Genomic DNA, 20278 nt, shown 5'->3' with positions numbered 1-20278 from the left:
CACTTGGAAGCTTATTTGGCTGTTCTTCATAAGAAAAGAACATACCTATATAGCTCTTAGACTTGTGATTAATGTACATATCAGTATTTCTCCACTAAAAAAAAATAACTGGTTTATGAACTGAAGAAATAAGACAATAGAGCCTTTTGTTTTCCCAGCTCGAAAGTTAGGACCTGCTTGTCTTTATATCCATAACATGTTTCAAGAGTATTATTACTTTTGTATGGCATGTTCCTGTGGTCACTGTTTTTTGGTGACATGGCAGGTGTGTGAAGACATGTGCTGGGTGCAGCCACCATTACCTCATTAGCCCTGTTGCTGCCTCCTGGAAGATACCCAACTGTTGTCTCAGAAGAGCCTCAAAAATGCCGTAACACCATTACTGAAATTGAACCTACTGTTAAAAAGCAGAACCTTAAGACTGGCCAACTGAGATAACTTACTATCCACTGAGATAAGGCAAAGAAAAGCTAAAGAAAGAGAGACACTAGAAAAGAATAATTTCTGGGGTAGCCCTTTCCTGTAGGTATGATTTCCTTCAATAATGCAGCTGCAGACAAGATATAAAAATCAAACTCTACAATGAAAACTCATATGATACAGGAAAATATTGTCATGTAGAGCAAGTCCTGTCCACAAATTGACCAGATGCTCCTGGTTTTAATCAGCATTATGCTGGGAATGCCACGGCCATTGGCTTAAACTTAGAATAAACCCGAAAGCTTCTTTAATACAGAGACTTGCAAGGAATACTTTCCAGAAGCACTGTAACAGGGCCTCAGCATCAAACCAGCTAAGCATGAAAACTAGATTTGTTTGTTATCACTGTATTAATTTGCTTGAAGGCATTCCTGCTTCTAAATTAATTCTACAGGATGAGTCACATTCATGCTCACCACCACCCCTTATCTTCACGATTTCATGTAGCACATGTAGCACTTTGAAAACATTCACTTCTGTAGACCTGTGTTTGCTATACTGCCAAAACACTTTTTATTATGCTTCATCATAGCAAGCAGAAGAATCAAACCTGACAGCAAAGAGTCCAAACTCCAACTTCCGACAGCAAATCCCATTTTAGCAACTGCTAACTTCATAGTTAAAACTTGAAGTTTTGCATGAACAGCTGCACACAGATGAACTGGCTCTTTATTCTGGATTTCACACATCCTACATATTGATACAATCTAAAAAGAAAACCAAGTTTGAAGAAAATTTGTTCAGCAATTCTGAAGAAATAAACTTCACCTTACTAAAACACAGTCTCAAGTTATTGTTGTGGCTCACTAATAAATGTGCCTTGTCACTTTTCCCAATTCTGCCTTACTTCCTGTCAGTCAGAGGTTAGAATCCCATTAAAATATACTTCTTACATCTCTTCAAAGAGACAGAGGAATAAAAGACAAGGAAGTAATTCTCAAAGTATGTCTTAAATATTGGTTACTTTAAACAAGTAAAGAAAGATTGCAAGTAGCATTCATTCCAGTCATTACATCCTTACATCACAACCTTCCCCATGTCCAAAAAACTCTAGATGAACATATGCTTCATCCAAGCTCAGCAGCATGCCAGCATCAGCATTTTAAAAACAGTTCTGAGCTGGTTCCTCCTGTTCAGAATAGAAAAGTAAGTTTCCGTGACAAGGATATGAGATAGCTTCCAGCTAAAAGGCTAAGATGGGTTATGAATTTTACACTGACACTGACTACCTGCAAACCTTGATTCCAATATTGATGCCAAAGTTATCAATCCCAATAGGTCAATGTTACTTCACACTTGAAGCATTTTACTTTTCACTTTTTATGTTTTCCTTTAGCAGTTAACATTTCACATACTAAATTAACCAACTTCAGGATTTTCAAAGAATCCTAGGAAAAGAACATATGCTTTGTCTTTCAAGCAAGCAAAGCTGAAGCAAGGAAAGGAAGCTACTCTTTGGACACCTTGAAACACAGCCAAAAAAATAACTTCAGGAATAAACATTTGTATCACAGAATATGCCAAGATGTAAGGAATTTTTTATTTTTCTTGAAATAATTAAACATGAATTCCATATTGGTCTGACTTTTTTTTTTTTAAGTTCTAGTAAGCTGAACAAGTACATCTGTAACCAAAAACTGTCCAGTTATATAAAATGAAATAGAACATTCCCTACTGATCTATATGGCAACAAGCACATACATTAAAAAAAAGAATCTGGATTAGTTATCAATTCAAAGTGAAAACTAGATATTTTCTTTTATTCACTCCTTGGCCATCTTCACAGGTCCACAGCACAAAAGAATCACCAGACAGCTAAATGAATCCCAAAACTAAATGAAGAAAGCAAAAAAAATTAAGTATGTTATATAAAAAACTCTGCTTTTTGATTACATATAGTAAGAAATTAATGTTAAGTGCTTCTGGAGATGATGATGAGATAAAGATGAGGACACTTTTATGGATGTCTTAAAACTTACTTACTTTTTCAATTTATAGATAATCTAGCCACAGTTAAGCATCTAACCATTGCATTTTCTCCTAACAAACTACTAAAACCAGACACTATCCAACAATTTAAATAACGTATGAAAAAGCTGCATCTATTTAACAGTTGCAGATGTCATAGGACAGAGACAATAAAATATAAAAAATGACAAGAGTTAAAAATCCTACTGCAAGAATATTAACTGTAATAAAAGAGAAGACATTAAAAACAGCAGCTAGTTAGGTGCCAGGACATAATAGAACCCATAAGGATAGGCAAATAATGATGCTAAGTTAAGCAGAAAGAGTCTGTTTGCAGAGAAGAACTTCCTGACAGACACCACAACAAAGCAACATGAACGGTGACTGTGTGGTCCCCTTCTCGTAAACAAATCAGGCGTCAAAGGTTGATCTGTGGTTAATAAGTGGCCTAAGCCTTCTCCAAGGATTTGTAGTATTCTGTCAGCACAGTCCAAGCCTTAGGAGCCATGAAGCCTTCCGGTGGGTTTTGTCCTTCTCGAGCCAACTTACGCATGCGGGTCCCCGATATAAAATCAAAGTCTTCGTGGCTGAGAGAGTAGGAGGAGGAAGTGGCGGGGGGAAAGGGAGAGGAGAAAGGGGGAAGAAAAAAAACAAAAGAACATATTTTAAAAGCAGGCAAAGTTGCTCATATTCTTCTGCTTGCTTGACACTTTATCAATTTTTTTCTTGAGAGTATAAATGCTTTGTAGCAACTGTCATTACCAGACTTTTGGCCAGCAATGCCAGTGAATCTCTAGAATATACACCCTCTACAATATTCAGATTAGGTAACTCCTGAGGTTTAGCAGCATGGTCCAACTGATCTCCAGGGGACTGAACCGAGACTGTGCTTCCATCTAGCCTGACTCACTCTCTTATGAAAAAACACGGAATTGCTGTTTAGAGAGAACCATCTCATCCACCCCGTCTCAGCTCTCTGCAAAGCATCAGCAGCCATCCTATTTTGCATCTTGCCCTGCCATAGCAGCAGACCAGCCCTATGTGCTGGTTGAAGGTTCCAGTTCTGGTTGAGGAAGATCATTCCAGTGCCAGCAGAAAATGTGGAAAAAACATTGCACGACATCTTAGCAAAGGACTGTTTGCAGAACAGAGAAAGTAAAAGCCTCAGACTCTAGAGGTAAGCTTCACAGCTGAGCCACTGCAAGCCACTGAGCATGCATATATATATATATATATATATATATATATATATATACACACACATACTCATACACACATGCCTTCCCCTAAACATGTTTTTATTAACATGACAATCTAAATAAATATTAACTTATTGGGTATGTGGTCATAAGCAGCAAAAGCTCCACAAGTTAAACTCTTGGTCCCCAGAAGACTGAAACAGTAAAAGCAAGAATGCCAGAGTTCTACCAAATGCTCCAAAGGAGAAATGATTTATTCTTAAATTAAATATGCAATTTTGCTTATGACATTTTCCCAATTTGCAATATGCATGCATTACACATTCTTTACTTGTCTGCCTCAAATAAAACCCAAATATTTATCTCAGATGTACATGCCTTTTACAGAAATAAGAGCCAAGTGTGTGCATCAGAGGTTAGAACTTGGCTGTAAATGCAGAGCTATGCTCAGTAGGGTATGGAAGTTAGCACATTGCAGAAAGCATTTCACAGTTCCCTTCAAAAAATCACTAGCCCCATGACTTGAATTGGATTGTATACATTTACACAGCATCACTGCCATAAATGCTCTTTTCTTATTGCTCTCAATTCAGGACTGGGAGTTCCTGAAGTGTCACAGGGCAAAAACACCCTACTGTGCTTCAATTCTGCTAAATATAAATTACATCAAAATGAAAATTTAAAGTTGATGTAATCCCATGGCAGAAAAAGTTATGTCACTTATTTGTAATAGCTGCAAATCTTGTTCTTTGGCAGAGAGATGCCTACTGTTCACCTGGCCACTAACAGTGCTTGAAGGTAACTTGCATGCTTTGCAAAGAACTATTTCTATAAAACATACGTGGGAAAGTGATAAGTCTGGTTAATTCTAGGGGGGGTACTAAGGTACCGAGACAATAAATTTATACATGCCATATAAGTCAATAAAACCCCCAATTCCTCTAGCTCCTTATCCCTAGATGCATAAAAAGCAGCTCTAGGCACTGGAGATATCAACAAAGAGAAAACCACAAAAAGCAGCTAGAATATTTATAAAAACTGTAAGAAAAGGAAAGAAAAACATGAGAAAGGATCATTAAAGAAACACTACCTTCAGTATCACATAACATTTCTGAAACTGTTTCAAAAATTCTATTAAATTATACAAAAGTACTAACGATGCCCTCTCATAATCCCAAACTTCTCTTTTGAGCATTTTTTTTTCTTTAAAAAAATAATTACTTTAATTAGTAATCACTAAATTTATGGTACATCACAAATAGTACTGTGACAATACATACTGCACATTGAAACAACTAATTTTGCCTTTTTTACAATTACTGCATTTGCAATTTTATTGTTTCCAGTTTGATCTTCAGTTTCATACCTAAACCAGAGTATCTGAATAACCACTGAATACTCATTGTCTTTACTAATGGTAAAAATCAAACCTCCTAAATATCAGAAACTGAGATTTCTACTAAGCAGAAATACCTTATCAGTACTGGCACTGCGATGTTCACCTATGTGAACCTTGAGTATTTTGAAATAAAACATACCAGTATGAGTAATTTGTTTTTGTGGAAAAATGAAGCTAGAAAGAAGTGTCAAGTAACTTTGTTCAGTTAATTTTGAAGATATCAGCAGCTACTCTACACAAAATGGATTTGAACAGAACATAAGAAGGGGAAATAGTTGACCATTAAAGCTGCTATGAAATATAAATGTCAAAGCCATCCAAGTTCCATTCTTAAGTGAGATTTGGAATGACTCTCAATGAAACTTAAGCTAAGACTTTCCTAAGCATAAGATTTAAGTGCCTTTAAAATCTCCATTCAGTGTCTGCTGGAACTGGCATTGTTTAAGCCACAATCCATGTTAGTTAAATGTTTGTAATACTGATTTGACCTTTTATTATGATTTACTAAATTGAGGTTGACTGGTATTGACGTAATATTTGGTGCCAATGCAATTAAAAGCATTCTCCAAAAATAAGAAGAAAAAAAAGGCAAAAGTAAATCAACAATGACAACTGAAAACCAGTCTTGAAACCTATTAAATCAAGACTGGTATTTGTTCCATGGCATAGCATCCTAGACCCCTACCCACACTCAAAGTGTGGAAAAAGCCTTACATACACATGATACATGCTGTGAAATCTCCTTGCTTGTGGAGGACATAGCTAGGCAGACAGAAAATACGTTAACTTTGCTGTGCTCTCATACATCTAGCAAAAAGAGAAAAGGAATCTTTTCTTACACTTCACATTGCGCCTTCCTTTCACACACACAGAGCTGCATGTATATACAGACACCCACAGATGCACATGATAGTATTCTGTACTTGGAAAGCAGTGATTTATTCAGAATAATAATAAAATTTTTGCTGTTAATCTTCAAAATGTTCACAATAACTGAGCATCGGACTCGAAGAATACTACAAATCATGCACAGAAGATTAAGAATTCGGACACCAGTTCTTTCTTTTCTTTCTCTTACAAAAAATAATGTTTTAATCTGTTAAATGGATTTTCCTTTTTTGTGTGCTATCAGCAGTTATTTTTTACCATAATACCACAAGTGACCTCTGCAATGACAGCTCTTTAGGCTTTATGAACTCAAGCACTCCAAGAGCAGTGTGTGAGGCTGAGTTCAAAGACTCAACGTCTTTGTTTTGTCACAAGAACTGTTATCATCAGTTTGCAAGAGGGAAACAACTGCATGAAGATGCCCACAGTCCCACAAGGAAACCTCTGCTGCATCTCTGAGATGTCAGTACAGTACCTTAAAGTGACTGAGGATATTTTTTTCCATTTCAACAACTATTCCCTACAGGTTTAATCCAAGTATAAAATATATTACATAATTGTTTTTTCCCTTGGGAACGCCAACCTTCTGTTAGGGTATCTTGTACTGTGCAAATGACCTCTTGAAATTCCCATTCTCTGTGGAGGGCAACTTCTGGTGCCCTCAAGATCTTAAGAAATTACTTTTAAATACAAGACTCATGATAAAAGCACAGACCACTCATTCATGGGTTTGCCTACTTATAAAAATAAGGGGCTTGGAAACAAGTGTATGGAAATAAAACAATAACATGACTTATTCACCCTAATAAGTGAGTAAGTCTGGCTTCAAAATGTCTGCCATGTTCTACTCAGCTGGTAGACTTCACATCCGATTAATTGGTAGGAAAATACATAGCCTCCTTATCTGGGGTTCAGTCACAGAATCATAGAATAGTTAGGGTCGGAAAGGACCTTAAGACCACCAAGTTCCAACCCCCTGCCATGGGCAGGGACACCTCATCCTAGATCACGTTGCCCAGTGCTCTGTCCCACCTGGCCTTGGACGCTGCCAGGGATGGAGCATTCACCACTTTGGGCAAGCTGTTTCAGTGCCTCACCACCCTTTAACAGGTCCTTTAACAATTCTCTTCTCCAGCTTCATGCTTCCTGAGCAGGATCTGTCATGAGGTGAAGTTTAACCTTACAACCCTTTTCAGAAGGATTTTCACCGATTTTAAATTTGCCTTTGCAGCATGAAGTCACTACATGCACCATAGCTCCTACAGGAACAGAATGCTGACCTTTACAGTGTCAAGTCTTTCGTTATGTCAGTCTATGTTATGCTTTGGGAACTCCTCATGATACTGAATGAACTGGCTAGTATCAGCTAGGTACAAAACCTAACTGGCCATAAACAAACTCTCTGTGAAAGTAGAACAACACGATTAATTAATAATTAACATATGCAAAGAAAATCCTTTACTTGCTATAAATGAAATTCTGATTGCATGAGTGTTTAAGTCTTCTGAGTTGCTGTAGTGTTTCAATGTATCCTAAATTATGCCCTAATGTTAACTGACAAACTGTATTTCACGTAGCTAAGTTAGTACATGTGCTTATCTCGGCCTTCTATTATCATTTTAAAAATCAGGTAGCACACCAAACAAATCTGGGAACAGCATGTACTTAGCTGGAACAGCTGTTCTGTAAGTATGATTTGATAGTATTAAAGCAGTCATGACAACCATATTAAAGGTCCTGGGAATAAACTATATAAAGTTTACATCTCTCCTTTTCACAGATACCCATGCTTCATTCACATTATACAGAAAGAATGAAGAGGCTGCTCCAGTAACCCTACCTATGAGTTTCTTTTAGCCAAAATGATCTCATCAGTTTTCTTCCAGGGGAAAAAAAAAGGAAAGTAATCCATTTTTCCAGACACTGCTGTGGCTTGTTTAATTGCCAGACTAATTTCCTTTCTTAATTGAGTTTTTTCTCAGCAGCAGTCTGTGGCTGCATTTTATAGGACTGATCTTCTGTAAAGAATTGGGAATCTGCTCACCCAAACAGCTACTATTATTAAGCCACCAATCCCAAATTACACTTGTCTGCGGTAACTGAGAGGCCTTTTTGGCTGAAGAAACACACCAAGTTTTTCTGAAGGGATTTCAGCATTGGGTAGGGTTAGGTTTGGGGTTTTCTGGGGGAGCGAGGGAGCTGTTTTTATTGCTTGGTTGGTTCTTTGGTTGTTTGTCCTTTACACTTCAGTTTAATAGTGGTTCACAAGCCAGACACTCATTTTTCATTTCTCCATTATAACTAGAATTCTCCCCATAAACTTTTCCAGAACACGCTTGGACATATTCAATTATTAATCAAAAAAATCTGTGAATTCTAAATGGATAAAAACAATAAGCAAAAGACTTATCTGTACTGTTTCTTCAGAAGTGTATTCAAACGGAAATGCTCAGGGCTTCCCACAGAAACACAGATTAGGTTTGTTATCTGACTTCAGAAACAATACAAAGGATTTTTTTTTTTTTTTAATATCCCCATTTTGACAAAGGGAAAATAAAACAAAATCAGCTCTACCTGTGCTGTTATGCATCACTTCAAATGCATTCCTCAAATCCCTTTCCTAAATCTTAGTTTTAGACACATCTTTTTCAAAACTATGTTTTAAGACTGTAATTTCAAGAGGAGCTAAACTTATTCTAAAATGTCCAAGAAACAAACTAAAAATTGTGCTGGCTTCTTGAGGAAAAATACAAATATAGTTCCAAGTCATTGATTGTTTACAAGTCTTATTATTTTAAAGGGTAACTTTAGTCAATTTATACACGTTAAACTTTGTGCACCACTTTGCAGCTACAATTGCTGGCAGACAGACTTCAGCTCCAACACAGTACCACAGCAGCTCAACACTGCCAAACAACAGCACAAGCTCCTGACACTCAACAGTCATGTTCTTCAGTCTGCTCCCAAGCAGAGACAGGCTCTACTGAAGCTCTGAGGGCACCAAACATTCTGGAAGATACTAATGGAAGTGAGAAACAAACTTCTTTCCCATAAAAGCAGAGCATGAGTGTCTAGAGATATCACAAGCAAAGCAAATCTCTGCCACTGCTAATGCTGCAGCCTCAACTTGTCAGACATCCTTCTGGCAGTTGCATCAAGCTTTTAGTAGCCTCTCACCGCTAACCAAAGATTCATCCCCCTCTGCCCCCATGGCTTGGGATTGCCTTCAGAAGCACAAAGACAATTCACTAATACCAGCAAAGAACCCAACTGCAATAACCTCTGCATGCCTTTACTGCCAAGTCTGGTGTGGATCCCAATCTGCCAAATTAAAAGACATCCAAGATGGCAGACGGTGTTCATTACAGTTTCTCACAAGCACCTTCCCAAACACAGGCGTCTAGGAGGCCTGAAAGTGTAGGAGATGAGTACTCAGGGAAAGAACAACTACTTCCAGCAGCCCAGAAAAACAGCTGATCTATACCTTAGTCCAAGAGAAAGCCTCTTGCCATAACTTTCTGTGCATCCAATAGTGATGTAAATTCTTGAATTGCCTAGTTGGCTGCCAAGTCTTCAAGCCTCAAAAAACTCAGAAAGATGCAATAAAAATCAAGTTGCCCATTTCTAAAGCAAGTCACAGCAATGTGTCTATGCATACAGTGCTCTTCCCCACATTTACCTGCACTGTTTTTCACCATATAAGTGGTAAGCTCTGGAAAGATTTCCATGAACATCACGATTTCCTACCCAACGGTCTTCCATCAGTACTGATCCTCTAATATTTCCAGACAACCCTCTATTCCTTGCCATGCTCCTTACAGTCAAACACCACATGGTCCAGGAGTTTGCCACATTTCCAGCATTACACAGACTATCTTGAAATGCAGCCAGCTGCACCCACCCAAGCTCTAACTCTCTGGAGCCTACCACAGTGCTCCGTCTGACAAGAAGGAGCTGTAATGGCTCTCTCTTCAGGGAGTCTACATGTGTCTGCATTGCCACCTAGAGGATTGCTGCCACACTCCAGTCCACCCTGCGGTTTACAAACAGTATCGAGGGAAGGACAGGACAAATAATCCCTTACATTCTGAAAGCAGAAGGGCAGAACTGCACACTAGTAGTACAAGAACAGGAAAAAAAAAAGCCTCATACCAAAGGGTCCCTACAGACATGATGAAAAGATAACAGGGGAGCATAATGCACTGTGTGACAAAAGGCAAATCTTACTACCACAGAGCGTTTGGTTGCTGGGTTTTATCATCATTTGCATTGGCTAACGACAGAGGTACAATTTTACTCCCTTTGATCTAAATCATATCTATCCCACTAAGAGTACAGTATCAATAATCGCAGAATCCCTATTCTTCTACAAAGATTTTCTGTTACATGAAACGGAAACTCTGGCCTCTCACACTCCCCCTTCTATTCTAAATTAAGAAGTGATATCTTGGTGTATTTATCATCTAAAATTGCTGAATTATGTGGACAACAAACAGAACAAATACCCACAGTATCTACAACAACACCCTTGTGAACCTTCAATGTTATAATGTATACAGGTTTGCAAAAAACTAGATGTATTTACATCACAATCTAGTTATTGCGCACACCCCTGAGGACTTCAAAATACCCTTCAAATAGTGAAAGGCATAAAGGCAGTGAAGTGTTCAACAGCTAGCTAAGAGGCAATATATTCAGAAAGATTTTCATATCACATACACTAGGAGCATCTGATTTTACTCCTCCTAATGAAAATACTGCATGCATGTGGCCATAGGCCTCTAATCTGATGACAGTGTCCATAGTCTCACTTGAGAAAAAAAAAAAAACAAAAAAACCCTGCTGCAATGCCATCCACAGATAAGCTTTACAGCTCTAAGGAAAACTTTACACTGGAATGCTGCCTATAAGGGAGGGAGGAGGAAGGAAGAACATCAGTAAACTACAGCTGCTAAATAAGCCTCCCTGATTAGCTTCAATTTTAAAACATCTGCAGTTTAGCCAGCCATCAAATTTCTAAACACATATGGATGCTGTACAGTAATATACAGTGAAACTATTTTAATTCTTGTCAGGTTTCAACAGATTTGCCTTTATCATGCTGCTTATGATTTCCAAATAACAGAAAAACATACCATAAAGTTATATCTAATTATCTAAGAGATAATAATACTTTGCTGCTTTCCAAAATAAAAGCAGACTAGTTCAGGTGCTTGGAATTTACTGCTGAAATATAAAGCAGTTAAATAACTTACAATCAAAGTTAAGCACACTTTCTACGAATAAACATAATTCATGGTAAGAAAGACAAGCTACTGAATAAAACCTTTTGGTTGATTGTCGCAGGCCACAATAACATTCTTGGAGACATTTATACTCAGCGTAACTGCAGCATAAGCAGCTGAAGAACAAATGATGCATTCAGTTTTACAGATCAATCCATCCCATGCTGATTTCATGCTTTCAAAGATGAAGTATGGTGTACAGACATACTTATTCAGTTAGAAGCAGTAGGAAATAGAATATAAAAAAATTGGGTTTTCCTTTTAAAAAAAAAAACAAACAAAAAAAATCCATCTTGCTTGACAGATTACCTTTCAGTATTAACTTCAACTGCACTTTTATGCAATAAAAAAGTATGGTTCAATAATGTGAATAAAGAGGTGTAAACTAAAGTGACAAATCACCTTCCCAGTCCCATTCATTTGGCACCACAGCAGCCCATACAGTGAGTTTTGGAACGAGTGCCACATGAGTGAAATGTAATACTGGAACATGCAGAAGGTGGAATTACTTGTCATGTAACTGGATGAAAGCCTACCAAACAAACAAACAAAAAAAAAGGCTGAAAACCCTGGCCCAGTTTACAACAGAGCAAATAATAATTTGTCATCCTCTCTCGTCCACAATCACCTTCCTGCTACACTCTCTTACTGCTTCTCTTCAGTCATATCTGATGCATACCTGACACCTGAGAAGTATATTTAGAAAGATAAACCAGAGGAAAGCTAATCTTACCATTAAAATTAAGAGTGGTATTTTTCTATGGATTTAGCACTCTGTACCAGTATGTTCCAGAATTAGAGAAACTCCAGTGGCAGCTTAAGTTGGATCAGTTTAGTTGTGCTGTGAAACTGCACCCAAATCATGCTGAAGTCAAGTTGCATTTGTGATCTAAGGCCACATCTAAACACTGCCATCTTTGAACAATAAGAATTTAATTTAAAACTATTTTTTTTATGTGGGTGGGGGAGTAAAAGGCAGCTATTGCTCAAAAAGTCTTAACACAAAAATACAACTTACTGATCAGAGTCATAATAATCCATGCACTTCTTTTTCTTATTATAGGCTGCAACTCTGAAGGGTACAATTTCCAGTGCTCGAAGGCCTGGAGCCATTGTCAACACTTTTGCACCATGGGTTGGTTCGTACAGATCTTTTCCAGTGTCAGGGTGTGGCATCCCTGCTGGATCTCGTCCTACAATGTAGAAATTAGCTCCTGCAACCATCCGTGATCTACAGTGCCACTGAACCTAGAACAGACGCAGGGAAAAACAGTTAACAAGAAAATGGTCAAAATACAACCCTTAAAATGTACACACATTGTATAATTACAACTTTTTCCCTAATCACAGTTAGGCAGCTGCCAAACATCTCAACGGAAGAAAGACAAGATAGGCTACTTAAACACAGTGCTCATGAGTGATCTAGCCAACCTCTCTACACATTAAAAATGAAAAATTCCCTATGGTCTGCATTTTTACCTGGTGCATGTGGCAAGGATGTTGTCCAAGGAAGGGCTTCGACACTTAATCTGTGTCAGTATTAACATCCAGAGGACATAAGAACTAGGTACATACCGCACATAAATGCTTAGAACAGGCTTTCAGACCACTAAGACTGCCTACTCATACCACAAACTTCTAAGATGAAAACTGATAAGGCAACTCCACCTTTAGTAAATATTTAGTCTGTTTTCCCTGACTGTTTTGAAATAACTTGTTTCTAACACCTCTGTACGAAATGAGGAAGAACCAACGTCAAAATCAGAAACTTTTGCTGAACTTTTGCTTGGATGCACCAACTCCCTCCCACCTAGTATTTGAAGTACTGTAAATACTGACAAACAGCTTTTCCACATTACCCACTGCACATTTCAAAATGAGTGGTTTCATAACTAACAGCTTGATTTTTACTCCCCCCCGTATCTTTGTTACTACTGAAGGTAAAAAATGAAAAAAAAAAAAAAATATGCTTCAAAGGAAATTCTGAAGACTATTCAATCATCCACACCCTACAAAGAATACTTTCGATTATTTAGAAATGCATCTTTTCTGAAATATGGCTAGATGATTTTTTTCTCTCAAGGTCTTTTTGTAGTATTTACTAGACCCTAGACCATTAGGTAGGTCACACTTATGACAGCTTCTAGACTTACTATGTTACAGGACTGTTGGTGAACTTTTTTAAATTCATTTTGATATATGTAATATTTTGTATAGAAAAAAAATACCTGCACAGTACAGGAAAAGTAAAATAACTATTACATTACTTTAGGAAACAAAGGCATGCCACTTCAGGAAATGTCAGTTTGTTCTCATCTCATACTGGGAAGCATTCCCTAAAAGAATTGTCATACCATCTATATAGCTTAGTATCTGCCAAAGGATACTCAGATAAGAGTTTAAAGAATCAACAAGTATGGAACAGTAGTTTCTTCTATGTTCCAGCCTTCCTTTCACACAAAACTAAAAGGCCTACCCAGTAACTGCATGGTGTTACATAGCTTCCCAAATTGAAAGGTAACAAACATCTGTCGAGGGGAAAAAAAAAATTAAGAAGGGGAGGCAGAAGGGAAAAACCCCACAAATCACAGGATAAAAGTTGCTGCCACTACCTTGTAGTAAATAGACAATGTGATGAATAAATTTTCTTTCCATTACAAATAAAAAAAAAACCAAACAAACAAAAAACCCAACAAAAACCCCCACAAAAAAAATTTGCATCTGCCTACTGCAAATCTTTACATAAAAGATTTTGGTCACTGTGCCTGCTGTTCTATGTTAACAAGCTTTAGGCAACAGGCTCAAAAGTGATTTTACAAAGTAGTAACTATTAGCTCTACATTAGTTCTATAAACCATTTTAGGAACCATCAAGGAGGAAGTTTTGTAGTCAATACGGACAGAGTCCTGTAAATCAAATAATGAAATTTGGAAGCAGTCAGGAGTTATAAAGGTACTACTGGTATCAGTTTTCATCTTGACCACAGACAGACATTACCCACTACACTGCTATTCAAGCAAATAGGGTGGTAAGGAAGCGTCTATATTATGCTAATAATTTTAATATTTTTAAGCACAGAGTGGACCATACACAGTAAATTCCAGCATATCACAGCAGCTAGCAGCATATTTCCTGAAACAATTCTAGCATAGTTAAGAAATTTAAGTTTTGGGTAACAGCAAGTAAGAACTTCATTTTTGAGTAAGTTAAGCTATTTGACTAAGACAATTTATAACAATGTAAACCACATGTCTGAGACCTAAAAGTAGCAGCTCTTGTCCCATTTCTACATATGCATATTACTTCAGAACATATTTACTTTCCTAAGCAGGTGAATTTACTGCATTTTGATACAGAATTTTCTCTTAGAGAACTTTCTTTTCTTCCAAGTAACTACAAGGAATGTTAAAAATACAAAAATGCTAAACTGATGCTTATGAAACATGTCCATTAAAATCTTCACAGACTGGAAGGCCTCACTCATCCTGTAGATAACCACACTAACAACTGCTTGCTGTTCTTTAGAGACTTGTGCTACAGAAACAAACTCGGCAAGAATGTCTTTTAAATGACCCATGGAAAATTTTTAAAGGAAGAATATCTTTTATTACTTGGCTACAAACATTATTGTCAGGCTGTACTCTGAAGTTACTGGAAATGATGTATAGCTTAGGAGGAAACTTTTACTCTCTTTAGAATAAAGACTGTGGATTTTGTTCCTCCTCATACGCTCATGAACAGAAGACTGAAGTAGAAGACTTCTTTTACTTTCCACAAAAAGTCTATGTGGAACATACAAGATTCCCCACAGTAATTCACTCAACATGCCTCAGCTAGCTTTGGACTACAGTTTTTGCTCTGGACTGAAAGGCAGTGCAAGCTCTGTTTGGCCAGACACCTGCCTAAAATTTCATTCCAGTGGTGAGATCTTGTACCAAAAAGCTACCACAAAGTTAACCTCTTGAGCCTGGTCAGAATTTGAACTTCCTGTGACTCATAGAGAGGGGTGGTGGGAGGGAAAAAAAAGAAAAAAGGAAAAAGAAAAAAAAAAGAAAGTAATGACATGGAGACCAAATATCCCCTAAAGGAATTGCCCTCACATGAGAGCATTTATTCTCTCTACTGCTTCCCACAAACCTCTAGGGATTCCAACCCCAGACCTGGCTTCAAAATAAAGTGTTGCCAAAAAATTATTTCATATAAAAGCCTTGAAACAATTCTCTCTGAATTAAGTTTGCCAAAAAATAAACAAAGCTCACTCTTTTTTTCTAGTTTGTGTATAGCCCCCCAACATACAAACTTTTTAACAGTCATAAAACTTAAGTATTTAACATTCAGAACAACTACTTTGTATGTCAACAGATCTCACAATTCCTTCTGAAAAGGACTGTAAAAAAGGAGGAAGAATTAAATCATTATCATACCCTTATAATTGTAAAGAAAGGAACACATAAACCCTGTATTGTCTCCTACCACTTCCAGCAACATCCTACAATATACATGTTTCTTCACAGAAAAATATTTTGTTGATGACAGAGGTAGCTTTGACAGTCTGGTTTCCCAAGGAAAATTAACCTCCTCACTCCATTAAAAAACCCACAATGCACAATCATCAGGCATAACATTAACTACTTTAGTGCACTATCAAAGGGGTTTGCTTTTGTTTTAAACTCTTGATGTATTTACCTCAGTTGGTCCAGCATACATCATGGGGGAAGGGAATATAGCCACCACTGTTGTTTCTGGATTCAAGATTCCCTCCTCCAGTACTGCAGCATGTTGCTTCATACGCCACATGAGGGGAACATCATCCTCCTTTGTCCAGCCTCCAAGTGGATGCAAAAGTAAAACTGGGCGCCGGTAGCCACGTTCCAAAAGTTGCTTATGAGTATCCTGCATTAAAAGAGCATGCCCGTTGTGCACCGGGTTGCGTAACTGGAATGCAAAGACAGCATCTACAGAGAAAAACAAACAGACAAAGATATAAGAAAAGCAAGTTATTTTAGCAGGAGTTGTGCAATCATTGAAATATCTTCAAATGGTACTATCTTTCCTCTGAAATAGCAGTAGTCACAGGCCATTAAAGGATTATGAATTATTACAGAATCATTATGCTCAATAAGCAAAACTAAAAAAGCTACCATACAAAAACACCCCTATACATCAGCTTCCTTCATTTTGAGATTTCATCAGAATTCCTCTAGTTTCTCCAATGGCTATAATCTTCTTTTTGGATTTTTCACTTGCATGAGCATATACTCTATGTTAAATTCTAAGAGGAAATCAAACTATGCTACCTGTCTTAAAGGCTCAAGGTATGATCGGGAGAACAAATTGACATGTCGGCAACAAAATACATAAATGGGGATTTAATGCACCTTAGTAAGCTTCCTTCACCTAAACAGCTTCGTAGAGTTTACACACAGTAAGAACAAAGCAAGGCTAACTACTATTCCAAAGTACTACAAACCCCTTCATGAAAAACCCTGACACAACTGGGATTTCGCCCTTCTGCAAATAAAGATGAACTAAGGTTCCCTGCAAGACAGCAAAATCACCATAACTGAGAGCTTTTCCAAAAAGAAACTAACAGCATTCAGAGAACAGGGTTTTCTGGTTGGTTGGTTGTTTTTTTTCAGGTATCAAATGTATTTATTTAGGGGATAGCTAAGTATCACAAACTGGCAGATCCTAGAAATACTGACCACACTGAAAGAAGACAGGAGCTCAGGACCAATCTCAGCCTGCATTCTTGATGTTAATCTCTTTCCTTACACTTAAGAAGTGCTTATCAGCCGCCAGCCAATTGCTGTCACAATGAAGATATGTGTGATTGTGCTCTGCTTTGTAATATTACTCAGCCTCTTATTTATCTAACACAACTCTTTAGCGAGAAAAGCTGTTGTTTCTTCTGCAATATAAATTAGTGGTTAACTTAAAGTTTTTAACTGTGACACATTCCACTTTGCACCGGTCTACTCGCATTACTGTCATAAGCTTTGCTCCCCAGGAGTAACGTGGAACAGACTTAAAAATAGAAGAGCATGAAAGCTCAGCACTCAACCATACCTCTACAGTTTTAGCCAAATCTGGCAATTTTTAAATCCCATTCTACCACATTTTGAAATTATCTTTTCTTGCATTAGTAACATGTCTAGCGCACATGAAAAGATAAAATTCAGGATCTCAGGCATTACCAGCTTCTCTTGTGTATTTAGGCAATGAAATCTCTGAGAACATAAAAATCAATACCAGTAAAAGGCAAAGAATGCCTCCTAAGAGAGCATTCAAAATCTTCATCCTTGAAACAATGCTAGCCCCTGAGGCAGTAGACATTTGGATAGATCTCTGCAGGAAGAAACAGAACAAGAAAAATTTACTCACCGGCATTCATTTCCTTGAATTTCTGCCTTAGTTCAGTTGGAGTGAGACGGTATTGATCAAGTCCATCATTCCAATAAATACGATCAAGGACCTGCAGATCTCCACCTACAAGCCAGTTCCCTTGCTCCATAACCATCTAAGAAAAGAAAGGAAAATCCTTGTTATGATAGGTTCTCAGCTTCTCCTGAGCATCTACAGCATTCCAATGGGGACATATATTTACCAAGGGAAGAGTTGTGGGTTAATTTTATTTGACAGTCTCAAGTCAAGTGTCAATATATATTAATAAATAAATAAGAAATCACTGGAACATAGCCCAGATATATTACGGGGCAGGAGTGATGCACAAATCTTCAGTAGGTATATGCCTTTCTTTCAAAAGAAAGAATTTTCTAATATACAGAAATACAAGTAGGCAGCATTCTTTACCAACATTATTACATGACAGAAAGAGAAAATGGCTGGAAAGCCTAATATATTAAGTACAATGAAGTTGAACACTTTACAGTAGTTGACCAAAGCAAATGCAGTTTCAGTATGGCCTCACAGACAAGATTCTGGTCAGCAATAAAAGTAACAAATAAAACAGTTCTGATTAACTACTCACCCACTTGATAAATAAAATCAGAAGTAGGATAGCTTTTGGCTTTATTTCACAGTAGCACTTCACAAGGCAACATATATTGTACATTCACTAGAATTCTTCAGAACAGAAGTTTTCTTGCTTTCTCAATGCATATATTTGCTGATTAAGGAGCTTTGATAGTCCATCCAGCTACACAGAGGGATTTTTTCTAGTCAAACTAGAGGGCAAAGTTCCCTCTTCTCTAGCCGATTCTACAGTACATTCTGAATTCATTTCATGTGTGCATACTGACATTAGATTTTCACACTGAGTGCAGATTATACATCAGCTACATAGAGTAAAAAAGTCACCTCTGTTTCTGCTCAAATGTTTTAATAGGTTCTCAAAGTAGTTTTGCTGTTGAAATACACTGGTCACAGACATCACCTTCACTCACTTTGCAATCCCACAAACATTACAGCTAATACAATTAGATCCTCAACTTTTAAACACACACCTTGATATAGGGATGCTCCTTGCATGTCGTTCCCCATTGCCTAGCACAGCGTTCCTCTTTCCTGTGCTCATAAAACTCAGGATTACGGAGAATGGCCACACGGCGACCTTCATACACTAGTGCAATTGCTGTACACCCGTCCAGTCTTCCTTTGTCTTCTTGAGTAGCTGTTAGCACTATAGGCACTGACAGATTAATAACCCCCCCTACAGAGCGAAGAAGAAGAAAAAAACAAAAAAGCCTTCATCCTTAGTAACAGTGATCAACAATACTACGAAAATTTACCTTCCTAGCAAGTTACAGTGTAAGCTGTATCACACAACAGACAGTTCAAGCACTTATTTTAACAGGGGTTACAAGCAAATTTCAGAAAGAAGTCTTGCATAGGATATGTGAGCTATAAAAATGTACAAACACTGAGATCTGATAAGGTACTGAATATAGGAAGTATAAAGTACTGAAAATAGGAAATACTTACAGCTACACACTATTTTGACTGAGGATATTTATTTTTGGGGATCTCAAATTATCTTGTTCAAGCTATATAGTAAGCAGAAATACACAACTGACATCTTTAAACAGATCATCTAAAGTATTAGGCAAGATTGTTACAGGACTGGATAATGAGTAAAAACGAAATACCATTCTCAGTAGCAATACTTTTGGTCCATAAGAAAAGTTCAATGCAGTAGAAGCAGCCAAATCTACTAGTTAGCATACGTAATTCAACTATTTCAAAAGGTGACTTTTGGTGTTTACTTAAAACTATGTTTGGATTCAAGCACAAGTATTTCAGAAAAAAAACCTGTTTGGTGAGACAGACATTTCACACAGTTTTTTCAGCTGAAAGCTTACCAGCTACTTCTAAAGCTAAACCAATGTTTCTGAATTTTAAGGTTATGTGTGGTCCTCATTTTTTAATGTTAGATGCTGGAAGTCTTGTTTTTCTTGTCTACAAGAGAGTGAGATTTGAGAAACCCAGTGGAGTAAATACTGCGAGTCTCATACAAAGGCTTGAATTCTAATGAGCATATACTTGCTGAAAGATTGCAAAACCTTTGGGTGGTCTCCAGGAGAAAGGCAATGAGCCCCCAACGTTAATGGGAGGTTTGCCATTGGCTTAATGAGGCCAGTACTCCAAGCAAGTAAGGCTGATTTCCCTGTTATCTGAACAATACATTTTTTGTAACTTTCTCTCAATTTTACTTTGAGGAACTTGGTAGGAAGTTAAAAATTATGAAGTTGGATGAAAAGTTTAAGAGAAAAGTAGGTCCCCTTCCTTCATTGTGCAAAATGAAAAGCATGCTGCACATTTCCTCCTAAGCTCAGTTTTGTACTTGCTCAGAATTACTTTTAAACTACTTCCTAAGATTAAGCTTGGCAACACTCACAGGGAAGGTGATTTGCCACTACATCTTGATAACTTAAAAAATCCTTTTGCTTTGCAAACAAGTAAATAAATATTTAAAACTGTGAAGAGATCTCAGACCTGTTGATAATTCAAATTTTGTCAGTGACCAATAGCCAATATATAGTATCTTTGACATTTGTCTTCAGACACCGCACAAATGAGAAACTGAGGCAAAGTACTGG

At 37.4% G+C, this 20278-nt stretch overlaps 1 protein-coding gene across 6 annotated transcripts in view; it reads right to left on the bottom strand.

The window, feature by feature from the left end:
• Positions 1 to 1423: 1423 nt before the first annotated feature.
• The window catches only part of PAPSS1 (3'-phosphoadenosine 5'-phosphosulfate synthase 1), a 53741-nt gene continuing 34886 nt past the window's right edge, over positions 1424 to 20278 (bottom strand). For all 6 annotated transcript variants that reach the window (XM_057404576.1, XM_057404573.1, XM_057404572.1 and 3 more), the window contains exons 8-12: positions 18686 to 18891; positions 17604 to 17739; positions 15906 to 16174; positions 12238 to 12467; positions 1424 to 3035 (exon numbers count right to left, since the gene is read on the bottom strand). In XM_057404576.1, coding sequence (XP_057260559.1) covers positions 2897 to 3035; positions 12238 to 12467; positions 15906 to 16174; positions 17604 to 17739; positions 18686 to 18891 — 980 coding nt within the window. In that variant the 3' untranslated portion in view covers positions 1424 to 2896. The remainder of the gene's footprint in view (positions 3036 to 12237; positions 12468 to 15905; positions 16175 to 17603; positions 17740 to 18685; positions 18892 to 20278) is intronic.

Source organism: Pezoporus wallicus, unplaced genomic scaffold (assembly GCF_028554395.1).
Source record: "Pezoporus wallicus isolate ANWC-B61680 ecotype Strahan unplaced genomic scaffold, APGP_CSIRO_Pwel_v1 contig_1583, whole genome shotgun sequence".
In the NCBI taxonomy this organism is placed as follows: Eukaryota; Metazoa; Chordata; class Aves; order Psittaciformes; family Psittacidae; genus Pezoporus; species Pezoporus wallicus.
Note: the sequence above shows the minus strand (reverse complement) of the source record. Positions and strands in the feature narration are given on the sequence as shown.